Source organism: Culicoides brevitarsis, chromosome 1 (assembly GCF_036172545.1).
Source record: "Culicoides brevitarsis isolate CSIRO-B50_1 chromosome 1, AGI_CSIRO_Cbre_v1, whole genome shotgun sequence".
Taxonomy (NCBI): Eukaryota; Metazoa; Arthropoda; class Insecta; order Diptera; family Ceratopogonidae; genus Culicoides; species Culicoides brevitarsis.
The window spans coordinates 36829392-36854070 of record NC_087085.1 but is presented as its reverse complement, the minus strand read 5'-3'; the positions used below and the strand labels follow the sequence as shown (position 1 = coordinate 36854070).

Below are 24679 nucleotides of genomic sequence, written 5' to 3'. Positions count from 1 at the left end.
AAAAATATTTACTTCTAAAAACAAAACAATATTCTTCAAATTTTCTTGATTTTTCACAAAAATCTCAATCGACATGTCTTCCTCAAGCGATTCTGATTCAGATGAGAATACAAAAATGTTGATGGCATCCATTGACACGAGCTTTTTATCTGAAAATTTCTACAAAGAATCCGATGGTAAAGATAAAAATGAACAAACTCGTGGAGAAAAACCGGAACTTCCAAAATCAAACCGCTACATCGAGAATAACGAGGAAGTTCTTTGGAAAAGTGACATAAATATAACAGAATCCATGAAAAAATATTGTGTAAGTTAAAATTTCATTCAAAAAATTTTTTTAAAATTACATTTTTTTTATTTCAGGGACAAAAATTCAGTGAAATGGTCTCCAAAATGGTCGAGTTCGTTGATGTCGAAGAAAATGTCGCGAAAAAATCGAAAAAACGTAAAAATGAAGGAGGAGTTCGTTTGTTGAAAGGAGCTCCAATAATCGATTTAAACAAAGATTCGTTGCCTGATTTGCCGGAAATGCTAAATAAACCCTTGGACGTTAAAAGACGACAAATTGAAAAAGATTCTTTAAGTGAAACGGATAAAATTAAAGAAGCCACAATTTCTTCAGATGTAATTTTGTCCGAAAAAACTACGAAACATTTTAAAAATCGTCAAAAGCCAAAAGTTTATGAGTACAAAACAAAGAAAGGAGTGTCTTATTTGAAGGAACCTGATAACGAATTTACTGCTTTGCGCAAGAAAAATAACTGGAGTGAATCGAAAATCAAAGAAACGCATGAAAAAATAAAAAAAAGTTAAATCATATTTTATTTTTTTTTCTATTTTTAATAGATTTTTGGATTTAAAACCGCTTTGTTCAACAACTTGTCAAAAGTTTCCTTGACTTCTTCCACGAGTTTGCTAATTTGTCGTAATTTTGCGTTTGCATGTCGAGACTTTCCCAGATAACCGACGAGAGCGGGAACAGATTGCGATCGTCCCAAAGCATTTTGTGACTCGACAATTCTTCCGAGTTGCATCAAAAAGAGAACACAGTCGTCGAGTAATGGCGGGAATGCTTCGCCAAAACGAACGATACACGGCAAGATTGGTCGAAACATTTCTATTCGCATGTCATTTGAGAGAACTGAAAGAAAAATCGTAAATTTTTTACTTGAATTTTATAAAGGTAAAATTTTAGAATCTAAAAATCGCTTTAATAATTAAGAAATTCATTTGAAATGATTAGAAAATTTTAAAAATGTTCGAAATTCAGTTTTTTTTTTTGCTCAAAACATTTTTTTTATAAAATTTTTTTCTATGAATTTTTAAATATATAAGATTTTTGTCAAATTTTCAATTTTTTTAATAATAATTGAGTTTAAAATATTATTTAAAAATTATTTTTTTATCAATTTTTGTAAGAAATCATATTTAAAAAAATTAATTAATTAATAATTATTAAATTAATTTAAATAATTAAATAAATATTTAAAATTAAAAAAATTATTAAAAAATAATTAGTTGAATATTTTAATTAAATTTAAAATCAAAGTTAATTAAATAAATAATTATAATTAATTTAAAAAAATTTTTTTAAAAACTACTAATTTTTTACAAAAAATGATCAGAAATAATTATTTAAAAAATTTTGACACAAACCGAGATGAAATTTCACAATATTCAAAAATTCATAAAATTGTAAAAAAAATTTTAACTAAACGAAAAAAAAGTATCAACTACATTTAAGTCAATTTTCAACGAATTTCATAATTTAAAAAAAAAAAATAATATTTACCTCCTAATAACGTCGTCAGCGTATTCAAACACAATTTCGCCACTCCCAACGATCGCACAAGCGAATATTGCAGCGACAAATGCGACGTCAAATCAATCGCAAAAATCTGTTTATCCATTTCGGGCATACTCAACAACTCCGGAATAAAATCCAAGCAAATGTGCATCGATGGAATCCCTCTCACAGTAATTGGCAACAATTCCCTCGGATATCCCTGAAAATGCACCAATTTCGCCAAAGACGGCTCCGAAATAAAAACCTGATGAATATACGAGCAAATAAGTCCCCGAATTTCCCGCAGCGCCCATTTCCTTCCTGGCAACGACTGATCTTTCTCCGTTTCGAGACAAGCTTCCAGCAGAATTTGCACCGCTGCACTTTCCTGCGACGCCACAAGTGCCAGTTTGAGATCTTCTCGTTCTTGCTCGTTTTGCAACTGACCATTTCGCTCGATTAACGGCTTGTCTAAGATATGTCGGGTGAGTTGTCGTTTCGAAGCAGCCAACGTTGCTTGTAAAATTCGCAAAACGATCGTTAAAACGTCAGCACAGCGGAAAACTCGTTCGTCGCAGCGCAGTACTTGCAACGGATCATCAATGGAATTTTTTTCTTGTTTCATGAGGAAATTTTTCGTGACAGCATCTTCCGGCATGAGTGCTTGAATGGTCATTATCCAAAGGCGACGCGGCAAAACGGTGTTCAAACGAATCCAGATTTGGCGGTAGACTTTTTGGATGAGTCGCGGCACCGAGCTATCCAGTATAAATTTTATGTAATGAATAAAAGTCTTCGCCAGAGGCCATAAATCCGTTGGGGATTTTGTCAGCATCAATTTTAGCAGCTGCATCGTTTTCGAAGGACATGTCTCAAGTGCCTCGAATGCTGATTTGACGTCATTTTCGGTAATTTTTCTGCTTGTTGTCGAACGGAGTAAAATACTTTCTTCGTCGATCCAGTCGTCGACTAACGAAAGATGCGGAAAATGGGTGACGAGAAGTTTCAGTAACGAACTGAACAATCCGCTGTAGTTGTGTTGATTTTTTTGTGCTTGTTGCAGCAAATATTTGATCGGCAATTCGGACAAAAATTCAATCGAGTAACTTTTGACTTTGCGATTTGCCGATACAAGCGCTACCATGTTGTGCAATCGAACGTCTTCGTAAAACAGCAAATAATAGAGAATCAGCAGTTGCGCCGTCAAACTTTCCGTAACTTGAATTTTTTCCATGTCTTTTTCGTCATTGAACTCCGCGTCAGGATCGAAGGGATGCATCGCCTTTTTTGTCACGATATGCGTTCCAATTCGCGAATCTTGAAAAAGTCGCTGGAGCTCTTGTTCTCCCAACGGATTATGCGTGTGTTCGACGGGTCCCTTCAAATTCGGGACAATTATCGAGTTGACATAAGCTTCAATTAGTGCCGGCAAGACGGGATGCAAAGGCGTTGTTGCTGCACAAATTTGCCGATAAATCCAATTCTTGATTTTTACTTTGTGCTTTGAAAATGCGCGCGATTTTAAAAGTTGATGGATGCAATGCACAGGAAGATAACCCGGAATATTTGCATTCAGATTCGGGGTGACGGGAACTTTTATCGCATGTGCGGCAACAACTTGCTCCGTGAAAATTTCTTGGATGAAAATTTGCTTCATGCGTGTCGTGTTGTTCTGGCGAATGGGAATTTTCATGCCGAGTGTCGAGCAAACCAGTTCGCAGATGTTTGAAAGTTGGTTTGAGTGGAAATGGATTGCCATCAATAAGAGCATTTCGCCGAAGGAAGCAGAGGATTCGCTTAAAGTCTCGAAATAGGCGCCGTCTTTGATGAGTTTTTGGATCCATTCGATGCCTTTCGCCTCGAGAGATGGTTGAGCGATGAGTGAAGGACAGGCAATGAGCATGCACAAGCCAACAGAGACGAAACGGATGCCAGCTGGCGTCAGCGGGGGCTTTGATGTGATTAATTGCATCAAATAAAGGGTTTCGTCGTCGTTGAACCTGAGAAAAAAAAAGAAAAATTAATTCTTTTCAGCCAAAAACAAGTTCTGAATTATTTTAGAAAATCACAAGTTTGAATTATTTTATTATTTGAATAATTTTTGAGTTTTTTATGGTTAATTAATGTAAAATTGTAAAAAAAAATTTTTTTTAAATTTATCGTTTAAAATTGAGTAAAAAATTATTTGACTAATTTTTTTTATTTTTTGAATCTCAAATTTAATTTTTTTTTTCTTTTCAAATTTGTTCTAAAAATTTTTAATTTATTTTTTATATTGAAAAAAAAAATTCATAAAAATTCTACAAAAAAAAAAAATATTTTAATTTTACATTATTTGAAATTTTTCTTCTGAAATAATTAAGCAAGAAATTTGATAACTTTTTTTGATATCTTGACATTTAAAAAAAAATAAATATTTTTTTTTATCGAATTTGTTCTAAAAAAAATAAGCTACCTAATTTAATTTTGTTTTTTTGAAATATGTATTTTAATTTATTTTTTTTAAAAATAAAAATTTTCTTTTTCATAGAAATGTTTTAGAATTTTTTTAAAAAATTCATAAAAAAATTTAAATTTAAAAAAAAAAATAAAATATCAAAGTTGTAATAATTTATTTTACAAATTTAAAATTAAATTTTTTTTTTCTTAAAAAATTTGTTCTAAAATAATTTAAAATTTAATTTAATTTTTTTTTCTTGAAAAATTATAATTTAATTTTTTGTTTTATTTTATTTTTTGAAAAATTTAAAAAAATTTCTTTATACAAATGCTTTGAAGAATTTCTTTAAAAAAATAAAACTTTAAATTTTTAAAAATATTTTAATTTTATTTTTTTTCTGTGGAAACACTGAAGGAAGTTTAATAATAATTTCCCTTAAAGTTTTTAAGAAACAAAAAATTAAAATCTTTTAAAAATTTTAGGTAATAATTCTAAAAAAAATTTATTGAGAACTTGAAAAATGTAAAAATGCCCATGATTTTCAAAAAATTTAAATTAATTAAAAAAAATAATTACTTACTTAATTCCTGCGATTCCTCTGAGAGCGCAATATAACTTCAACAAAGCAACTGCTTGCACAACAATTTCATCTGGCAATGTCGCTGAATTGCTCGAAAACTCATTAAACTTTTTCAGCTGTTTCAGCAATTCATCTCGTAACATTTGCAGCACGTCAATTTTCCGCTTTTGGCTTGCTCGCACAAATTGCGCGAACCACAATCGCGTTTGTTGGTCATTTCCGAGCAGCAAGCCCGAAACGAAAGAAACCATGTCAGTTGGATCATTCAAACTCAATCGCAACGCCAAAGAAGGCATTTTTAGCATTTCCACGCACATTGTTCGAATCGTGAGCGCTTGTCCCGGATTCATTTCGCACAAAGCATACAAAGCCGCTTGTCGGAGTCTTCCATCGGCAAGTTCGTCATCGCCGTTCGCAACCAAGGCATTTGCGACATCTTTGAAGGTATCGGGCATATTGGCGACAATCCACGTGATAATTTGACTTCCGTTGTTGACGTACAAGAGAATTTCCACGAGTTCTTGCACACTCATGATCGACGGCAATTCGGGCAAAACGATGCAAATTATGTCGGAAAGCTCTTCCAAGTAGATGTCGTTGTCAAAGAGCTCCGATTGTTTTATCGTAATTTCGTTCAAGTTCTTTTGGGCTCCCATTTGGTTCATTTCCTGAATTTGAGCTTGAATGTAGAACAGTTCGGATAAAACCACACGAACTTTGCGTGAAACATCCGCTCTTTCGAATCCCAAAACGACTCCGTTCGGCAAATTGTGAAATTGGGCAGAGTCTTGTTGGGTATATCCGATTTTTTGTCTAAAAAAATAAAATAAAAAATATTAAAAATTTAAAATTAATTTTAAAAAAAATATTTTTGATTAAAATTTGACCAAAAATTGCGAAAAGTAATCAAAAATAATTTTTTTAAAATAAAATTCGTCAAAAAAAAATAATTTAAAAATTTTTTTTATGAAAATTTGTCGAAATTTATAAAAAAAAAATTAAAAATTATTTTTTAAATATTTTTTTTTTCATAAAAATTCGATAAAAATAATTTTTTAAATTTGAGTCTTGAACCTTGAAAGACGATTTTCTTACCTCAACTGCTGTTCCTTCTTAACCTCCATTTCCATCTCGTGATAATTTACTTGCAAGAGCGCAACAATATCGTTTACAACTTCGACTCCCACAAGAATCGAGAGAATTTGTTTGCGCGATTCAGCCCAAGCCGGCGTATTTTCCATCATTGGCGAAAGTAAAGCCATTCGCGTGAGACTCGGCAAAAATGGGCGAATTTCTTCGGCGGGATATTGTGCTAATTCTGCGATATTTAACACTTGCATCGCACTAAACGCACGAGCGCTGACGCCCGATAATCGAGTTGTCATATTTAAATGTGTTTTTAGTTCTCTAAAACCTCAAAAATTTAATTAAAAAGGCATTTAAAAGTTTATTAAAATTTTGGTTTGTTTACGTTTGGATTCTGAATGAGACGATAGGGTTGCCAGATTTATCTTGTCGAAATCTTTTCGAAATTCTTTGAAGTATTTTAATTTAAAATAGTTGAATATATTTTTTTTTAATTTTCTGATTTTTGGATTTTAAAAAAACTTTTCCAAAAAAATTGATAAATCTTTTCCATTTTTTTAAATTCTAATTTAAATAAAAATCTTTAAATTTAATATTCAAAAATTTATTTTTATTTTTAAAAAATCAATTTAATTTAGAGAAATGAATATTTTTCTTTGCAAATTTTGAAACAAAATAAATTTAATTTAATTTTTTAAGAATTTTTACATTTTTAAGTATTCAATATTAGATATCTCTTTAAAATTGCTCATTAAAAATTGACTAGATGAGAATCCAAAACATTTTCAATTTTTCTCGTCAAAAAGTTATTTATTTTTAAAGAATTTGAGACAATTTTTTACAATATTAATTTTTAAAAAAATTTCCAATCTTTGTATATTTATCAAAATTTTGATTTGAAATTTAAAAAATTTCATAATTTACAATAATTTTTGATGAATTGAACGAAAAATTTAATATAAAATCAAAATAAAAAAAAATACAAGCGATTGGTTGATTTTTTTTCCAAAAATTATTCATTTCATCTGCTCGATTTATTTAATAAAATAAATTTTTAAATATTTTTAAGGTAAAATATGAATTTTTGAAGCTCAAAAAAATTTTCGAAATTAAAATTCAAATATTATGAACGTTTGGCAACCCTAACTTAACATTTTCCCACAGCACAAACTTCAATCTTCAAACAGTCGATGGAATTCCTGGAGTTGTAAAAATGATCTCGCAACAATCAGACGGCACTCCTTCTGACACGGATTATTTTGGAAATTCCCTGAAAATCTGGAAATGTGAATTGTACAAATTACAAGAGGAAGCTCCCCGACCCATTCCCGTACTTCGAAGCGAGTCAAAAGAAATTGCCGATGCTCCAGATTTCTACGGACTTGATTATCATGGAGTTTTGGGACATCGTGAAGCGGATGCTTTGCTGCATGACAAACCCGAAGGAAGTTATTTGGTACGAAAAAGTCCAAACCGAAAAAATCGCACGGACGAAAATAGCGACAATCAAAATTCTTTTTACACACTTTGCTTCAAATTTGACTCGAAAGTGCATCATTTCAAGTTGTACTACAATCCCTTTTTGGGCCATTATGTCGTCGAAGACTCGAAAAAGTTCGAAGATATCAAAAGTTTAGTGGCTGACGGACTTTTGAATCACTACATCCGCAAACACGGAGGACCCATTCTCGATGCCATGGGAAAAAATGTGAATTACGAGCAATCGCCTTACATGACGCTGAATCGCCGGAAAATGCGGGCCTTATCATCGGAAGTGTACAGTAAGCGGTACAGCAACGGCAACGAGGAAGCGAAACGCGCAACGATAAATTTGCTGAACGAAGAGAAAAAAGTTGAGTCAGAATTGAAGGCGGGCGATATTGTGCCGACGGAATACAAAAAGCAGCACAATTTCAAAGTCAACAACTTCAAGGGCCTGAATTGGTGTGACTCGTGTGGGAATTTTCTGTGGGGATTCATTGCCCAAGGCGTTCGATGCGACGATTGTGGTTTTATTGCGCACGAAAAATGCTCGAAAACAGTCCCGCCAAAATGCATGCCGGACTTGAAGAATATTCGCGGCGTGTTTGGCATCGATTTGACCACGTTGGTGATTGCGTACAAACAGGACATTCCATTTGTTGTGGAAAAATGCGTGAAAGAAATCGAAGAACGGGGATTGAAACAAGAGGGAATTTATCGCGTTTCCGGATTTGCTGACGAAATTGAACAAGTGAAGGAAACACTTGACAAGGAAGGAAATGCCGCAGATATTAGTGAGAAAAGTGTCAGCAACATAAATGTCGTTGCGAGTATTCTAAAAATGTATCTTCGTTTGTTGCCGATTCCGTTAATTACGTATCAAGCGTATCCGGCTTTAATTGACGCTTCGAGTAAGAAGTTTTTTATTTTTTTCTTTTAAAAAGTTGTTTTTTTTGTTTTGTTTTTTTTTAAAGTCAGAAATTCAATGATACAAAAAAAAATTTTTTTAAATTTACCGTTTTTGGTCTATTTTCATTATTTTAATAGAAATTTTAAAATATTTCTTTTTTGCCTTGATTTTTTTGTCGTTGAAAATTTAAAAAATATTCTGTAGGATTTTTTTTTTAAGAAAATTATTTTAAGAGAAGAAAATCTATGTTAAAATATTAATTATAAAAAAAAATAATTTACGATTTTAAAAATTAAATTATTTAAAAATCGTAAAGTATTTTAAATTAAATTATTTTTAAATAATTTTTTATTTTTTTTTTTTTCAAAAATTCATTAATTATTTAAAAAATTCGAAAAAAGATCAAATAACGGTATTTCGTTATAAAGTTTTCTTTAATTTTTAAATTGAACTTTATTTAATTTCTTTAATTCATTTTTTTTTTAAATTATTTTTTAAAATTTCAGATAAAGCAACGCCCGCCGAACAGATAGATTTTACCAAAAAAGCCTTGCCATTACTGCCGTCATCGCATTTCAAGTGTCTTAAGTACATGATTGAACATTTACAAAAAGTTGCCGAATATCAAGAAGTGAACAAGATGTCAGAACACAATTTAGGCACCGTTTTTGCGCCAACTTTAATTGCATTTCCATCTGGCATGACAGATTTGTCTCAAGAAATCTTCTTGCTATCCTTTTTGATACGGAATTGTAAAAGTATTTTTGACTGAATTATCAAGAATTTCAATAATTTTAAGTGCAATTATTTTTTAAAAAAATTTCTTCCTACCAAAACATGTATTCTAAAAAATTGAATAAATTTAAAAGTATTTTTTATTAAATTTTTCTGAATTTCTGAAGATGATTTCCATTCATATTTTGTCATTTTTCGAACAAAAAAAATTTATCTCGATTTCTCATCATGCTGACATAAAATCGAGTTTTTTGTACCAAGTCAATTTTTGACCAATTTTGGGCTTGAAATTGAATAAAAAGTTGTTTTAAAGATGATTTCCATTCATATTTTGTCAATTTTCGAACAAATAAAATTTAGCTCGATTTCTCATCATGCTGACATAAAATCGAGTTTTTTGTACCAAGTCAATTTTTAACCAATTTTGGGCTTGAAATTGAATAAAAAGTCGTTTTGAAGATGATTTCCATTCATATTTTGTCAATTTTCGAACAAATAAAATTTAGCTCGATTTCTCATCATGCTGACATAAAATCGAGTTTTTTGTACCAAGTCAATTTTTAACCAATTTTGGGCTTGAAATTGAACAAAAAGTCGTTTTGAAGATGATTTCCATTCATATTTTGTCATTTTTCGAACAAATAAAATTTATCTCGATTTCTCATCATGCTGACATAAAATCGAGTTTTTTGTACCAAGTCAATTTTTGACCAATTTTGGGCTTGAAATTGAATAAAAAGTTGTTTTAAAGATGATTTCCATTCATATTTTGTCAATTTTCGAACAAATAAAATTTAGCTCGATTTCTCATCATGCTGACATAAAATCGAGTTTTTTGTACCAAGTCAATTTTTAACCAATTTTGGGCTTGAAATTAAACAAAAAGTCATTTTGAAGATGATTTCCATTCATATTTTGTCAATTTTCGAACAAATAAAATTTAGCTCGATTTCTCATCATGCTGACATAAAATCGAGTTTTTTGTACCAAGTCAATTTTTAACCAATTTTGGGCTTGAAATTGAATAAAAAAACATTCTGAAGATGATTTCCATTCATATTTTGTCAATTTTCGAACAAATAAAATTTAGCTCGATTTCTCATCATGCTGACATAAAATCGAGTTTTTTGTACCAAGTCAATTTTTAACCAATTTTGGGCTTGAAATTGAATAAAAAGTTGTTTTAAGGATGATTTACATTCATATTTTGTCAATTTTCGAACAAATAAAATTTAGCTCGATTCTTCCTCATGCTGACTTAAAATCGTGATAAAATGAATTAAATGATGTGTAAAATCTATTTAAATTAAAATGACCAATTTAACTGCCAATTTCAGACACTTTCGCCCATTTTGGAGACATTCAAGGACACTCGTTCTACGCAACTATTCTATTTAATTTTACTTTCCCTTTTTTCCTGCAAGTCCTGTAGCAACGCATGTTGAACTATTCAAACATTGCCGTTATTTACCATCCACTCCCTTGTACGTCGTAAAATCCGCTGTTCGAATTGTATGGAAAGCTGTTTTTTCCCTTATCTCTTCGTACGAAAACGACACGCATAGAAAACTGCGTAAAACGCGTACAAAAAAATTCCGTCGCCACATTCATCGATTTCTGTCTGGAGGGTGAGGTTGCTTTTTCGCTTTCGCGCCTAAAGTTAATCCCTAAAAATAGTTAATTTTAGTATAATTAACGATGGATTCTCGTCCAGGTGAGTTTTTATGGTAAAAATTCATTAAAAAATAATTAAAAAATTACAAATTTTCACAGTTGGCATCTTTGACGAGGCCAAACGTCATCGAACAAACGCATTTTGGAATTTCGCATTCCTTCTGGCGATTCTCACGTTCATTGGTTTTGGGATTTTTGCAAGTTTTTCCAATGGTCCAGCTGGAATCCTCATGGATGGCAACCAAACTTTTGTCGCATACAAAGGGAGTCATTGTGGCTTTGACAGTGATGTTTTGGACAAAAAACTCCAAATCGACATCGATGAACGGAAATGCAATCGTCATAATCCAATTGCGAAAATTCTTCATTGCCAACGTCCTTGGGTAAGAATTTCCCTCCTGCTGCGATGAAATTTTCTAAAAAATTGAATAAAATTAAAGATTTGCGTTAAAACTTGTCCTACTGGAAGCTTTGATGTGAGAAATTGTACCAAAGAAAATTTTAAAGAGGTCAAGGAACGTTTGGTGTGTCAAGATGAAAAAGTGAAAGACAACGTGAAAAATTGTGAAGAAGCTCAAGAAGCTGTAGATGATAAGAAATGCGTTGGATTTTACAATAACACGGAAGATTGTGAGTAAAAATTATCTAAAAATGCAAAAATTATTAAAAAAAATAAATTTTTTTCAACAGTTTTCGGTTCCTGTGCCTCAGATAAATCCTTGCATGGATATGAAAATGAACCAAATTTCGGTCAAATGATATTGTATCTCCTGCCAAGTTTCATCTATGCTATTGGAGTTGCTGGAGTAATCAGTCTTTTCTTTGCCTTGACCCTTCGATGGTCCGCAGCATTCGTTTTTTGGGGATTCGTAGTGTTGATTATCCTTGGATGCATTGGTTCGTTGGTTGGGATTGTGGTTTTGCAGTTGTATGATGCTGAAAATCAGAAAAATTTGTACGGATTGGAAACGGAGGAAACAAAGGTAAGTAAATTAAAAAAAAAATAAAATAAAAATATTCAAGTCAAAAAAATAATAAAAAACATTATCCTTTAGTTAAAAATTTAAAAAATAATATTAACTAATAATTTTTTATTTAAATTGAAATTAATTAAAAATAGTTTAAAATTAAAAATTTTATTAAAAGTTAAATAACTATTAAAAAGTTAATTAATAAAAAAATAAAATCTATTTCAATTTAAATTAAAAGTTATTTAATAATGAATTAATAAAAATTGTTAAATAATTTTTTTTTCTAAATAATTATTAATAATTGAAGGAATAATTTTTGTAAAAAAAATATTTAATTTAAAGAAAGGAATAATTCATAATTTTAATTTTCTTTATTTTTAATGATAATTATTTATACTAGAATTTTTTTTATAAAATATTTTTATAATAAATTTTAATATTTTTTTTTTTAATATTTTTTTTTATTAAATTATTAATAATTTTTATGATTTTTTAATAAGTGAAAGAATAGTTAATTAATTAATTTTTTAAAAATTATTATTTTAATTTTATTGAATTAATTATTCTTACTTTGAATTTAAAATTCAATTTTTTATTCTTTTAAAATTTAAAAAACATTAATTTAATTAATTAATTAAAAAAAAACAAATTAAAGTAATTAAAATTATTTTTTCAATCAATTTGACTAAATTTAAATTTGAAAAAAAAATTATTGAAAATTAATTATTTTTACTTAAAATTTAAATAAACTTAAAATGAACTTAATATTTATTTTTTTATTCTTTCAAAATTAAAAAAAAATAAATTTTTAAAAAGATAAAAGTATGCAAATTTTTTTCAATCAATTTGATTTTTGTTTAAATTTAAATTAAAAAAAAAATATTTTTTTTGAAAATTATTTAAAAATAAAAAAAACTCACCAAAAATTTAATTTTATTTCAGAGTGCAATTTACTTCGAAGTTGGCGTCGTGAGCGTCCTATTGCTGATTGTCATGATTTTCCTGTGTTGTTTCCGCCAAAAAATCCGTTGTGGCATCGAAATCGTCAAGGAAAGTAGTCGCTGTGTATGTGCCTCTGTCGGAAGTATCTTCTTCCCAATTTTTCCGTTCCTCCTTCGAGCTGGAGTTCTCATCGCAACTGGTTACATTGTGCTCATGATGCACACAATGCGCTCTAATCAGTACAAAATCCATGGAGAAATTGACGAAAATTGCTTCTGTATCCGCAAAAATTACACAAATGGCGATTCTTGCACTCCCGAAGTCTTCAACAGCGAATGTCGTACTGTCGATAATAATTTTTGCACCTCCGTCGTGTGTAAATTATCCGAGCAAACCGTTCCAAAGTTCGCCAAACCCTTGATTACCGTGACTTTGATGATTTCCACTTGGATCGTCGCTTTCATCCAAGCAAACGCTAAAATGATCCTCGCTTATGTCTATGGAAACTGGTATTGGAATTGGAATCGTCAATACATCCCAAGAGGCGCCGTCGTCACTGGCATGAAAAAAATCCTCGGAAATCACACAGGAACTGCTGCCTTTGGGGGTTTCATTGTCATGATTTGTCGCGTCTTCAAGAAAATGTTGTACCGTCAAAACAACTCAAACGGACCCTTTAAAGCTGTCATCGGGCGAATAATCTTCATGATTCTTGCTTGTTGCGCGCGTTCCATCATCGAACTCGTCGAATTTGTCTCGGACAAGGCTTTTGTCGTCGTCGCCATCACCGGAAATGGATTTTGGGAATCCGTCAAAGGCGTTTCGAAGTTAATGACGAAGGACATTCCGCTCGTTGTGGCTACCGAATACGTTGGCGACATCATTTTGTTCGTTTGCAAATTCATGGCGGCAGTTGTAGCGGCAGCATTGTTCGTTTTTACGTGCCCGTTGCGAGAAGAACGAATGTTTTTGACCATTTTTGCGGCAGTTTTGATCTTTTTCTTCGCTTTTGACCTTGCAGCGGTACTTTTGACGGCATATAATGTCGCTATTGATACCTTGCTGATCTGTACAATTCAGGATTACACGCATTGTGGCACCGAAAAAGCTTATTTCGAGTCGGAAACGTTGAATCAGCTGCTCCTGAAGAAGGAAGTTGCAAGTGTTTGAAGAGATTTCTGCAAAAAATAAATAAAATTTGATGAAAATTTCGTGTTAAGAAAATTTTTTAATAGAATTTAGATGAAAATTGTATGAAAAATTACATTTAATGTCACTTATCGATGTCTTATAAAAGCCAAATTACCTCAAAATGCCTAAAAAACTATCTTGCTGCACGTTAAATGTTGATTGAATTCAAAATAAATTTTGAAATTGTATCAAGTTGAGTTTTTGCATACAAGAATTCTGTCTCCAGACCCGCTTTTTATGTTTTTTTTGTTATTGTTTAGCTTTAAATATTATGAAATTTGATTCCTGCTTCGTGCGTTTTACTAGAATATTTGCTGAAAAAACAAAAAATGAGTTTTTCAATATGAATTTAATTAGTTTATATTAAATATTGGAATTTAGTTTAATCGAATTTTTATTTTTTTTAAATTATTTATTATTTTATATAATTTATTTATTATTTAAAAAATTATTTCTAAGAAAAAATTTATAAAATTTTAATTTTTTTACCTAATTATTTAATATTATTTTTATTAATTTAAATATTAAAAATAAATATAAATTAAAAAATAATTTTTTCAAGGAATTTCAGTTCAATATTTTTTTTTATTTTGTTTCCAAATTAAAAAAAAAATAAAATTTTAATTAAAGTTGAAGTGTGTATTAAAAAAAATAATATTCGTAAATAAAATTCCTGAAAATTATTAAAATTTGTTAGAATAACTTTTATTTTATTATTCCAATAATTTATTTATTTACTTTAATTTTTTTTATTTTATTCAACAATTTTTAAAATTGATTATTGTATTTCAAATATTTTTAAAAATTTTATAACATTCGAATAAAATGTTGGAAAAAATTTACAAAAAAATACCTCATTCAGAAATAAATTTCTTTAAAAAATAATCTTAAAAAAATACAAATTTTTTTTAAAAATTATAATTTTTTGGTTAAAATTAAAATTTTGCTCCTAAATTACACGAAAAAAACCTCAAATTCCTAAAGTAAAAAAAAATGAGAAAAATAATTATATTTTTGCAAAATTTTTCTTTTTCTCAAAATTATTGCCTTTGTTCCTTAAAAATTCTAACTTTAAGGCAAAGTTTTCATTTTTGAGTCAAATTTGTTAAAAACAATTATAAATTATGAGAAAAATTCAAATTTTAGTGAAAATAGGTTCGTCTCTTTCACTCTCATGATCCCAACAAAAACATCACTTGTTCCGTTAGAATCATCCACTTCGGGAACAATATTTCACTAATTCCTATAGATACTACTCGTATCTGATCGATCGTGCAAATTTTTTACAAAAAATCCATTCGTCGTTAGACTTTCATGGAGTGAGGTTGTATATTATCAAAAATTTTTTAAAAGAAAAGTGACGCCCAAGTTAATAATTTAAGTTTTTCGTCTAAAAAAAAATAAAAATTACAAAAAAATTGTAAGAAATTTAAGTGTTTAATGGATTTAATCACGGAATCAACTCAAGGTTAGCAATTTTTTTCTTGGAATTGCGCCATATTTTAATATTTTTCCTCAAATTTTAAAGTTGGAATCCTCAACGAGGAAACGCGTCGTCCAACAAACGTGAATTGGCTTTACGCATTTTTGATTGCTGTTGCTTCTTTTGTTATTTTGGGAGCCATTGCGAACAATTCTGATGGACCATCAGGCATTTTTTACTCTGGACATTTTCCTGTTGAAGACATTCGAGGCAGCCATTGTGGAATTGACAGTGATGTTTTGGACAAATCTTACAAAATGCACATCGACGATCGGAATTGTGACGGAAATCGATTCAACTGCCACGAAAATTGGGTAAAAACGATCTAAAATCGTAAAAAAAATTAAAAATAATTAAAATTTCTTACAGATTTGTGTTAATTCTTGTCCAAACGGATTTTTTGATGTTTCAAGTTGCACTTCAGACAACTTTTGGGACTTGAAAACCCGCCTCGTTTGTCAAGACGATAAATTACCAGCAAAAATCCAAAATTGTGAAGAGATGCAAGCAGCGGTAGATGACAAAAAATGTGCTCGTTGGTATAAAGACACGTCAAAAAGTAAGAAATTTCTCGTTTTTCAGTGTTTTTTTTTAAATTTTAATTTTTTTACGTAGTTTTTGGAAATTGTATTTCAAGCCATAACGAAGCCGATGTTGATTTCAATAATTTTCAAGTCAGTGCAGCTCACAAAATTTTGATGGTCATTCCGAGTTTCATGTATGCACTAATTTGTGCGGGAATTGTGAGTCTTTTCCTCATTGTCACCCTCAAATGGTCTGCTGCCTTCGTGTTTTGGGGATTTGTAGTATTGATTATTGTTGCCTTGGTTGCTTTTATGCTTTCAATAATATGTGTTCAAATTCCGAGTGCTTCAAAGTCGAATGATGGAATGGTAAGTAGTTTTTATTATGTTTTTATATAATTTTTTTTTTAAATTTGATTTTTCAAAAATAGAAATTTTTTAATTTTTATCTGAAATGAACAATTATTTTTTGAATCGTTTAAATTTTTTTTTGAGTAAAAAAAATTTTTGACACATTTTTGTCATTTGTTGTTCAATTATTGAATTTTTCTATTTAAAAATTATTTTTTTAAATCTTTAAAAAAATTATTTAATTTTTCAATAAAAATTTAAAAATTATTTTCTTTAAAACAAAAATAAATAAATTAAAAAAAAAAATCAAAATAATTTAACCCAAAGTACCTAACGACATTTTTCTAATTATTATTATTTTTTTTTTATTTTTGATTAAATTTAAATGAGTAATTTTTAGCTTTTTAAAATTATTTTAAACATTTTTAATTATTTTTTGTAATTTTCAAAAAGTCGTCAGAAAATTATTGTTTTTTTTTCTTTAAAAATGGTTTAAAAACTAATAGAAAAAAATTTTTTTTTTCTAAAAAACTTCAAATTTTTAAAGATTTAAATATTTAATTAAGTAATTATTAAAAACCCTTCATTAATAAAATTATTAATTAAATAAATAATAATTAATTATTTAAAATAAAATATTTTTTTAAGTGAAAAATCTAAAATTTCATGTAAAAATTATGAAAATTAATTTCTTAAGTCGTTTCAAACCTCTCTAATACCTTTTTTCAATTAATTTCAGAACGAAATTTACTTCCAACTCCTGATTGTGGCCGTAGTTTTGGCACTTTTGATCCTTATCCTGTACTGCCTTCGCCGTAAAATCCGTTGTGGCATCGAAATCGTCAAAGAAAGCAGTCGTTGTGTGTGCGCCTCAATCGAAAGTATCTTTTTCCCGGTTTTGCCGCTACTTTTACGAGCTGCAGTCTTCATCGCCATGATGTACATCCTCGTGATGGCTTTCACAATGCAACATAACGAGTACCACGTACAAGGAAGAGACCCCGACTGCTTCTGCAAAAACGTATTTTATGACAATTACTACAAATGTTACCCAAAAACCTTCAACAGTGATTGTCGTCGAAGCGATGGCGGCATTTGCACGCAAAAAATTTGCCAATTAAAGTCACAACGAGGTTCAAATCTGTCAAAACCCATGATTATGTTGACTGTGATACTCTCCTCGTGGATCGGTGCATTCATTCAAGCTGCCGCAAAAATGATTCTCGCACATGTTTACGCAAATTGGTACTGGAATTGGAACAAAAGATACATCCCGGCGGGATCCGTTGGCGTCGCAATGACAAAAATCGCGAAAAATCATCTTGGATCGGCCGCATTTGGGGGTTTTGTTGTTATGATGCTTCGTCGCATCCGGAAAATGTTGAAAAAGCAAAAGTGTAGTTGCTGTTCGTGCTTCGCTTGGTGTTGTTGTTGCCCCTGCAAATCTATTTCGTCAATTTTCGGCTGTGTCCTTCGATATTTCTTGAAAGCAGCGGTTGATTTGCTCCTTTACGTGTCGGATAAAGCGTTTGTCGTCGTTGCAATGACCGGATACGGCTTCTGGGATTCCGTGAAAAGCGTTTCTCGTGTCATGACGAAGGACGTTCCGCTTGTTGTGGCTACCGAATACGTTGGCGACATCATTTTGTTCGTTTGTAAGTTCGTAACTGCGATTTTGACAGCTGGAACGTTCTTTATTACGTCGCCGTTCAAGGGAAACGACGAAATAATCACGCTTATCATCTCGTTCCTCATCTTTTCGTTCACTTTTGACTTGGTAGCGGTACTTTTGACGTCATACAATGTCGCGATCGACACATTGCTGATCTGCACAATTCAGGATTTCATGAATAGTGGCGTGGAAAAGCCTTATTTTCAGTCGCAGGTTTTGAATGGACTTTTGTTTGAAAAGAAAGAAGTTGAACTTGTATGAGAAATTTGCCAAAAATATCACAACAGAAATATTTCTGCTCATAAATTAAGTTAAGTTTAAGTTATACTCGACACTTTTCATGTCGCGTAAAAATCCGTACAATTTATTTCTTTATATTCATTAAAAATATAATGCTTACTTTTGATACGAAGAACAATTAAATAAAAAAAATAAAGAAAAATATAAGAAATTAGTCATCATTGAATTTCTTTTGGAGCTCAAATTATTTATTTTTTTTTTTCTATAAAGCTATTGTTTATAATAAAATTTGATTGTGTGACATCAACTCAACTCCAGAATACTTTTGTTTGTTTATGTTTAAAAATTCTTTTGAACTCGTTCAAATTTTATAAACAACTTTGGTCATTTCAATTTTTTTTCGATGCAATTTTTTTTTTTGCAAGATTTTCTGATTAGCTGTACTGAACTCTGAATGGGTTGAGAATTCAAATTAATTTCATTAATTAATTTTTGAAATTTAATAGCTTTCTTTTAATTTGAATATTTTTTTTTAATTTGTAATTTAAAAAATTTAAAATAAAAAGACTTAAGTTTGTGTTTTTTAATCTTTCAAGCAAAATATAATTTTAATTAATTTAACACGGAAAAATAACATATGAAAATTATTTTTATTTTTGTTGAATTGATCAACATTAAAAAGCTTAATGAAAAATATGAATTTTTAAAAAATACTTAATTTAAAATTTTTAACTAATTAAATTAGTTTATTTATGAAACAAATTTAATTATTTAATTTTTTTATTATTTTATTTTTTTTTTTTAAATTTGTAGTATATGTTCCATATACTACTTTGGTTTTACCGCACAAAAAGGGCCCATTTTGTGAAACGCCGGCCTAAAAACATCGAAAAATTGTCAGAATCAAAGGCGGTAAGGTGCTAAACGACAGTAAACATTCCAAAGAATTCGAATTGAGGCAAAGAATCTCCCGACTTGAACAAAAAAATCTGGGGCCCAGGCCTCAAAGTTGGGGAAAATGACAAAAACATGGCTTTTTTTGAGCAAAAAAGTATCCTTATTTTTATAGCCGAGAAATTTTTTGAAAGCATTTTTTTTTTCAAATTTTTTTTTTCAAAAAATTTTTTTTTTTCAAAAATTTTTTTTAAATTTAAAATTTTTTTTTTCAAAATTTCAAAATTTTTTTTTTCGCCTGTATATCGGAAACGCAAAATTTAGAAAAAGTCCAAAACAAAAGTTGTTTCTAACATCAAAACCTTCATTTTGAGACGGAGAACCGTGATCTAGCTTAATTTTGAAAAATCGGTATGTGAGCCCTCATAATAAAAGGATTTTGACTTAAATTTTTTTTCGCTAACATCTTTAAATGGCTCCTGTACATCGAAAACGCAAAATTTAGAAAAAGGCCAAAACAAAAGTTGTTTCTAACATCAAAACCTTCTTTTTGAGACGGAGAACCGTGATCTAGCTTAATTTTGAAAAATCGGTATGTGAGCCCTCATAATAAAAGGATTTTGACTTAAATTTTTTTTCGCTAACATCTTTAAATGGCTCCTGTACATCGAAAACGCAAAATTTAGAAAAAGTCCAAAACAAAAGTTGTTTCTAACATCAAAACCTTCATTTTGAGACGGAGAACCGTGATCTAGCTTAATTTTGAAAAATCGGTATGTGAGCCCTCATAATAAAAGGATTTTGACTTAAATTTTTTTTCGCTAACATCTTTAAATGGCTCCTGTACATCGAAAACGCAAAATTTAGAAAAAGTCCAAAACAAAAGTTGTTTCTAACATCAAAACCTTCATTTTGAGACGGAGAACCGTGATCTAGCTTAATTTTGAAAAATCGGTATGTGAGCCCTCATAATAAAAGGATTTTGACTTAAATTTTTTTTCGCTAACATCTTTAAATGGCTCCTGTACATCGAAAACGCAAAATTTAGAAAAAGTCCAAAACAAAAGTTGTTTCTAACATCAAAACCTTCATTTTGAGACGGAGAACCGTGATCTAGCTTAATTTTGAAAAATCGGTATGTGAGCCCTCATAATAAAAGGATTTTGACTTAAATTTTTTTTCGCTAACATCTTTAAATGGCTCCTGTACATCGAAAACGCAAAATTTAGAAAAAGTCCAAAACAAAAGTTGTTTCTAACATCAAAACCTTCATTTTGAGACGGAGAACCGTGATCTAGCTTAATTTTGAAAAATCGGTATGTGAGCCCTCATAATAAAAGGATTTTGACTTAAATTTTTTTTCGCTAACATCTTTAAATGGCTCCTGTACATCGAAAACGCAAAATTTAGAAAAAGTCCAAAACAAAAGTTGTTTCTAACATCAAAACCTTCATTTTGAGACGGAGAACCGTGATCTAGCTTAATTTTGAAAAATTGGTATGTGAGCCCTCATAATAAAAGGATTTTGACTTAAATTTTTTTTCGCTAACATCTTTAAATGGCTCCTGTACATCGAAAACGCAAAATTTAGAAAAAGTCCAAAACAAAAGTTGTTTCTAACATCAAAACCTTCATTTTGAGACGGAGAACCGTGATCTAGCTTAATTTTGAAAAATTGGTATGTGAGCCCTCATAATAAAAGGATTTTGACTTAAATTTTTTTTCGCTAACATCTTTAAATGGCTCCTGTACATCGAAATCGCAAAATTTAGAAAAAGTCCAAAACAAAAGTTGTTTCTAACATCAAAACCTTCATTTTGAGACGGAGAACCGTGATCTAGCTTAATTTTGAAAAATCGGTATGTGAGCCCTCATAATAAAAGGATTTTGACTTAAATTTTTTTTCGCTAACATCTTTAAATGGCTCCTGTACATCGAAAACGCAAAATTTAGAAAAAGTCCAAAACAAAAGTTGTTTCTAACATCAAAACCTTCATTTTGAGACGGAGAACCGTGATCTAGCTTAATTTTGAAAAATCGGTATGTGAGCCCTCATAATAAAAGGATTTTGACTTAAATTTTTTTTCGCTAACATCTTTAAATGGCTCCTGTACATCGAAAACGCAAAATTTAGAAAAAGTCCAAAACAAAAGTTGTTTCTAACATCAAAACCTTCATTTTGAGACGGAGAACCGTGATCTAGCTTAATTTTGAAAAATTGGTATGTGAGCCCTCATAATAAAAGGATTTTGACTTAAATTTTTTTTCGCTAACATCTTTAAATGGCTCCTGTACATCGAAAACGCAAAATTTAGAAAAAGTCCAAAACAAAAGTTGTTTCTAACATCAAAACCTTCATTTTGAGACGGAGAACCGTGATCTAGCTTAATTTTGAAAAATTGGTATGTGAGCCCTCATAATAAAAGGATTTTGACTTAAATTTTTTTTCGCTAACATCTTTAAATGGCTCCTGTACATCGAAAACGCAAAATTTAGAAAAAGTCCAAAACAAAAGTTGTTTCTAACATCAAAACCTTCATTTTGAGACGGAGAACCGTGATCTAGCTTAATTTTGAAAAATCGGTATGTGAGCCCTCATAATAAAAGGATTTTGACTTAAATTTTTTTTCGCTAACATCTTTAAATGGCTCCTGTACATCGAAAACGCAAAATTTAGAAAAAGTCCAAAACAAAAGTTGTTTCTAACATCAAAACCTTCATTTTGAGACGGAGAACCGTGATCTAGCTTAATTTTGAAAAATTGGTATGTGAGCCCTCATAATAAAAGGATTTTGACTTAAATTTTTTTTCGCTAACATCTTTAAATGGCTCCTGTACATCGAAAACGCAAAATTTAGAAAAAGTCCAAAACAAAAGTTGTTTCTAACATCAAAACCTTCATTTTGAGACGGAGAACCGTGATCTAGCTTAATTTTGAAAAATCGGTATGTGAGCCCTCATAATAAAAGGATTTTGACTTAAATTTTTTTTCGCTAACATCTTTAAATGGCTCCTGTACATCGAAAACGCAAAATTTAGAAAAAGTCCAAAACAAAAGTTGTTTCTAACATCAAAACCTTCATTTTGAGACGGAGAACCGTGATCTAGCTTAATTTTGAAAAATCGGTATGTGAGCCCTCATAATAAAAGGATTTTGACTTAAATTTTTTTTCGCTAACATCTTTAAATGGCTCCTGTACATCGAAAACGCAAAATTTAGAAAAAGTCCAAAACAAAAGTTGTTTCTAACATCAAAACCTTCATTTTGAGACGGAGAACCGTGATCTAGCTTAATTTTGAAAAATTGGTATGTGAGCCCTCATAATAAAAGGATTTTGACTTAAATTTTTTTTCGCTAACATCTTTAAATGGCTCCTGTACATCGAAAACGCAAAATTTAGAAAAAGTCCAAAACAAAAGTTGTTTCTAACATCAAAACCTTCATTTTGAGACGGAGAACCGTGATCTAGCTTAATTTTGAAAAATTGGTATGTGAGCCCTCATAATAAAAGGATTTTGACTTAAATTTTTTTTCGCTAACATCTTTAAATGGCTCCTGTACATCGAAAACGCAAAATTTAGAAAAAGTCCAAAACAAAAGTTGTTTCTAACATCAAAACCTTCATTTTGAGACGGAGAACCGTGATCTAGCTTAATTTTGAAAAATTGGTATGTGAGCCCTCATAATAAAAGGATTTTGACTTAAATTTTTTTTCGCTAACATCTTTAAATGGCTCCTGTACATCGAAAACGCAAAATTTAGAAAAAGTCCAAAACAAAAGTTGTTTCTAACATCAAAACCTTCATTTTGAGACGGAGAACCGTGATCTAGCTTAATTTTGAAAAATTGGTATGTGAGCCCTCATAATAAAAGGATTTTGACTTAAATTTTTTTTCGCTAACATCTTTAAATGGCTCCTGTACATCGAAAACGCAAAATTTAGAAAAAGTCCAAAACAAAAGTTGTTTCTAACATCAAAACCTTCATTTTGAGACGGAGAACCGTGATCTAGCTTAATTTTGAAAAATTGGTATGTGAGCCCTCATAATAAAAGGATTTTGACTTAAATTTTTTTTCGCTAACATCTTTAAATGGCTCCTGTACATCGAAAACGCAAAATTTAGAAAAAGTCCAAAACAAAAGTTGTTTCTAACATCAAAACCTTCATTTTGAGACGGAGAACCGTGATCTAGCTTAATTTTGAAAAATTGGTATGTGAGCCCTCATAATAAAAGGATTTTGACTTAAATTTTTTTTCGCTAACATCTTTAAATGGCTCCTGTACATCGAAAACGCAAAATTTAGAAAAAGTCCAAAACAAAAGTTGTTTCTAACATCAAAACCTTCATTTTGAGACGGAGAACCGTGATCTACCTTAATTTTGAAAAATCTTTATGTGAGCCCTCATAATAAGAGGATTTTGACTTAAATTTTTTTTCGCTAACATCTTTAAATGGCTCCTGTACATCGAAAACGCAAAATTTAGAAAAAGTCCAAAACAAAAGTTGTTTCTAACATCAAAACCTTCATTTTGAGACGGAGAACCGTGATCTAGCTTAATTTTGAAAAATCGGTATGTGAGCCCTCATAATAAAAGGATTTTGACTTAAATTTTTTTTCGCTAACATCTTTAAATGGCTCCTGTACATCGAAAACGCAAAATTTAGAAAAAGTCCAAAACAAAAGTTGTTTCTAACATCAAAACCTTCATTTTGAGACGGAGAACCGTGATCTAGCTTAATTTTGAAAAATCGGTATGTGAGCCCTCATAATAAAAGGATTTTGACTTAAATTTTTTTTCGCTAACATCTTTAAATGGCTCCTGTACATCGAAAACGCAAAATTTAGAAAAAGTCCAAAACAAAAGTTGTTTCTAACATCAAAACCTTCATTTTGAGACGGAGAACCGTGATCTAGCTTAATTTTGAAAAATCGGTATGTGAGCCCTCATAATAAAAGGATTTTGACTTAAATTTTTTTTCGCTAACATCTTTAAATGGCTCCTGTACATCGAAAACGCAAAATTTAGAAAAAGTCCAAAACAAAAGTTGTTTCTAACATCAAAACCTTCATTTTGAGACGGAGAACCGTGATCTAGCTTAATTTTGAAAAATCGGTATGTGAGCCCTCATAATAAAAGGATTTTGACTTAAATTTTTTTTCGCTAACATCTTTAAATGGCTCCTGTACATCGAAAACGCAAAATTTAGAAAAAGTCCAAAACAAAAGTTGTTTCTAACATCAAAACCTTCATTTTGAGACGGAGAACCGTGATCTAGCTTAATTTTGAAAAATCGGTATGTGAGCCCTCATAATAAAAGGATTTTGACTTAAATTTTTTTTCGCTAACATCTTTAAATGGCTCCTGTACATCGAAAACGCAAAATTTAGAAAAAGTCCAAAACAAAAGTTGTTTCTAACATCAAAACCTTCATTTTGAGACGGAGAACCGTGATCTAGCTTAATTTTGAAAAATCGGTATGTGAGCCCTCATAATAAAAGGATTTTGACTTAAATTTTTTTTCGCTAACATCTTTAAATGGCTCCTGTACATCGAAAACGCAAAATTTAGAAAAAGTCCAAAACAAAAGTTGTTTCTAACATCAAAACCTTCATTTTGAGACGGAGAACCGTGATCTAGCTTAATTTTGAAAAATTGGTATGTGAGCCCTCATAATAAAAGGATTTTGACTTAAATTTTTTTTCGCTAACATCTT

The 24679-nt window shown here is 30.3% G+C and overlaps 5 protein-coding genes across 5 annotated transcripts; 4 read left to right on the top strand and 1 right to left on the bottom strand.

The window, feature by feature from the left end:
• Nucleotides 1-31: 31 nt before the first annotated feature.
• Nucleotides 32-813, top strand: LOC134837156 (uncharacterized). Its single transcript, XM_063852499.1, has 2 exons — nt 32-307; nt 364-813. Exons 1-2 carry the CDS (start codon nt 74-76, stop codon nt 811-813), a joined length of 684 nt encoding a protein of 227 aa, XP_063708569.1. The 5' UTR covers nt 32-73.
• LOC134837155 (integrator complex subunit 2) lies at nt 803-6272 on the bottom strand. The gene is made up of 4 exons (XM_063852498.1): nt 5902-6272; nt 4807-5619; nt 1793-3786; nt 803-1141 (listed from the first exon to the last, which is right to left on the bottom strand). The coding sequence occupies exons 1-4, from the start codon at nt 6189-6191 to the stop codon at nt 840-842; spliced, it is 3399 nt and encodes a 1132-aa protein (XP_063708568.1). The 5' UTR covers nt 6192-6272; the 3' UTR covers nt 803-839.
• An 817-nt stretch (nt 6273-7089) lies between these two features.
• LOC134836950 (beta-chimaerin) lies at nt 7090-9126 on the top strand. The gene is made up of 2 exons (XM_063852238.1): nt 7090-8285; nt 8791-9126. The coding sequence occupies exons 1-2, from the start codon at nt 7106-7108 to the stop codon at nt 9054-9056; spliced, it is 1446 nt and encodes a 481-aa protein (XP_063708308.1). The 5' UTR covers nt 7090-7105; the 3' UTR covers nt 9057-9126.
• Nucleotides 9127-10717: 1591 nt separating this feature from the next.
• LOC134837756 (choline transporter-like 2) lies at nt 10718-13776 on the top strand. Its single transcript, XM_063853142.1, has 5 exons — nt 10718-10733; nt 10793-11076; nt 11134-11323; nt 11384-11676; nt 12607-13776. Exons 1-5 carry the CDS (start codon nt 10718-10720, stop codon nt 13774-13776), a joined length of 1953 nt encoding a protein of 650 aa, XP_063709212.1.
• Nucleotides 13777-15109: 1333 nt separating this feature from the next.
• Nucleotides 15110-18270, top strand: LOC134829913 (choline transporter-like 2). The gene is made up of 5 exons (XM_063843210.1): nt 15110-15265; nt 15326-15594; nt 15650-15839; nt 15896-16173; nt 16895-18270. Exons 1-5 carry the CDS (start codon nt 15238-15240, stop codon nt 18086-18088), a joined length of 1959 nt encoding a protein of 652 aa, XP_063699280.1. The 5' UTR covers nt 15110-15237; the 3' UTR covers nt 18089-18270.
• The last annotated feature ends 6409 nt before the right edge of the window (nt 18271-24679 follow it).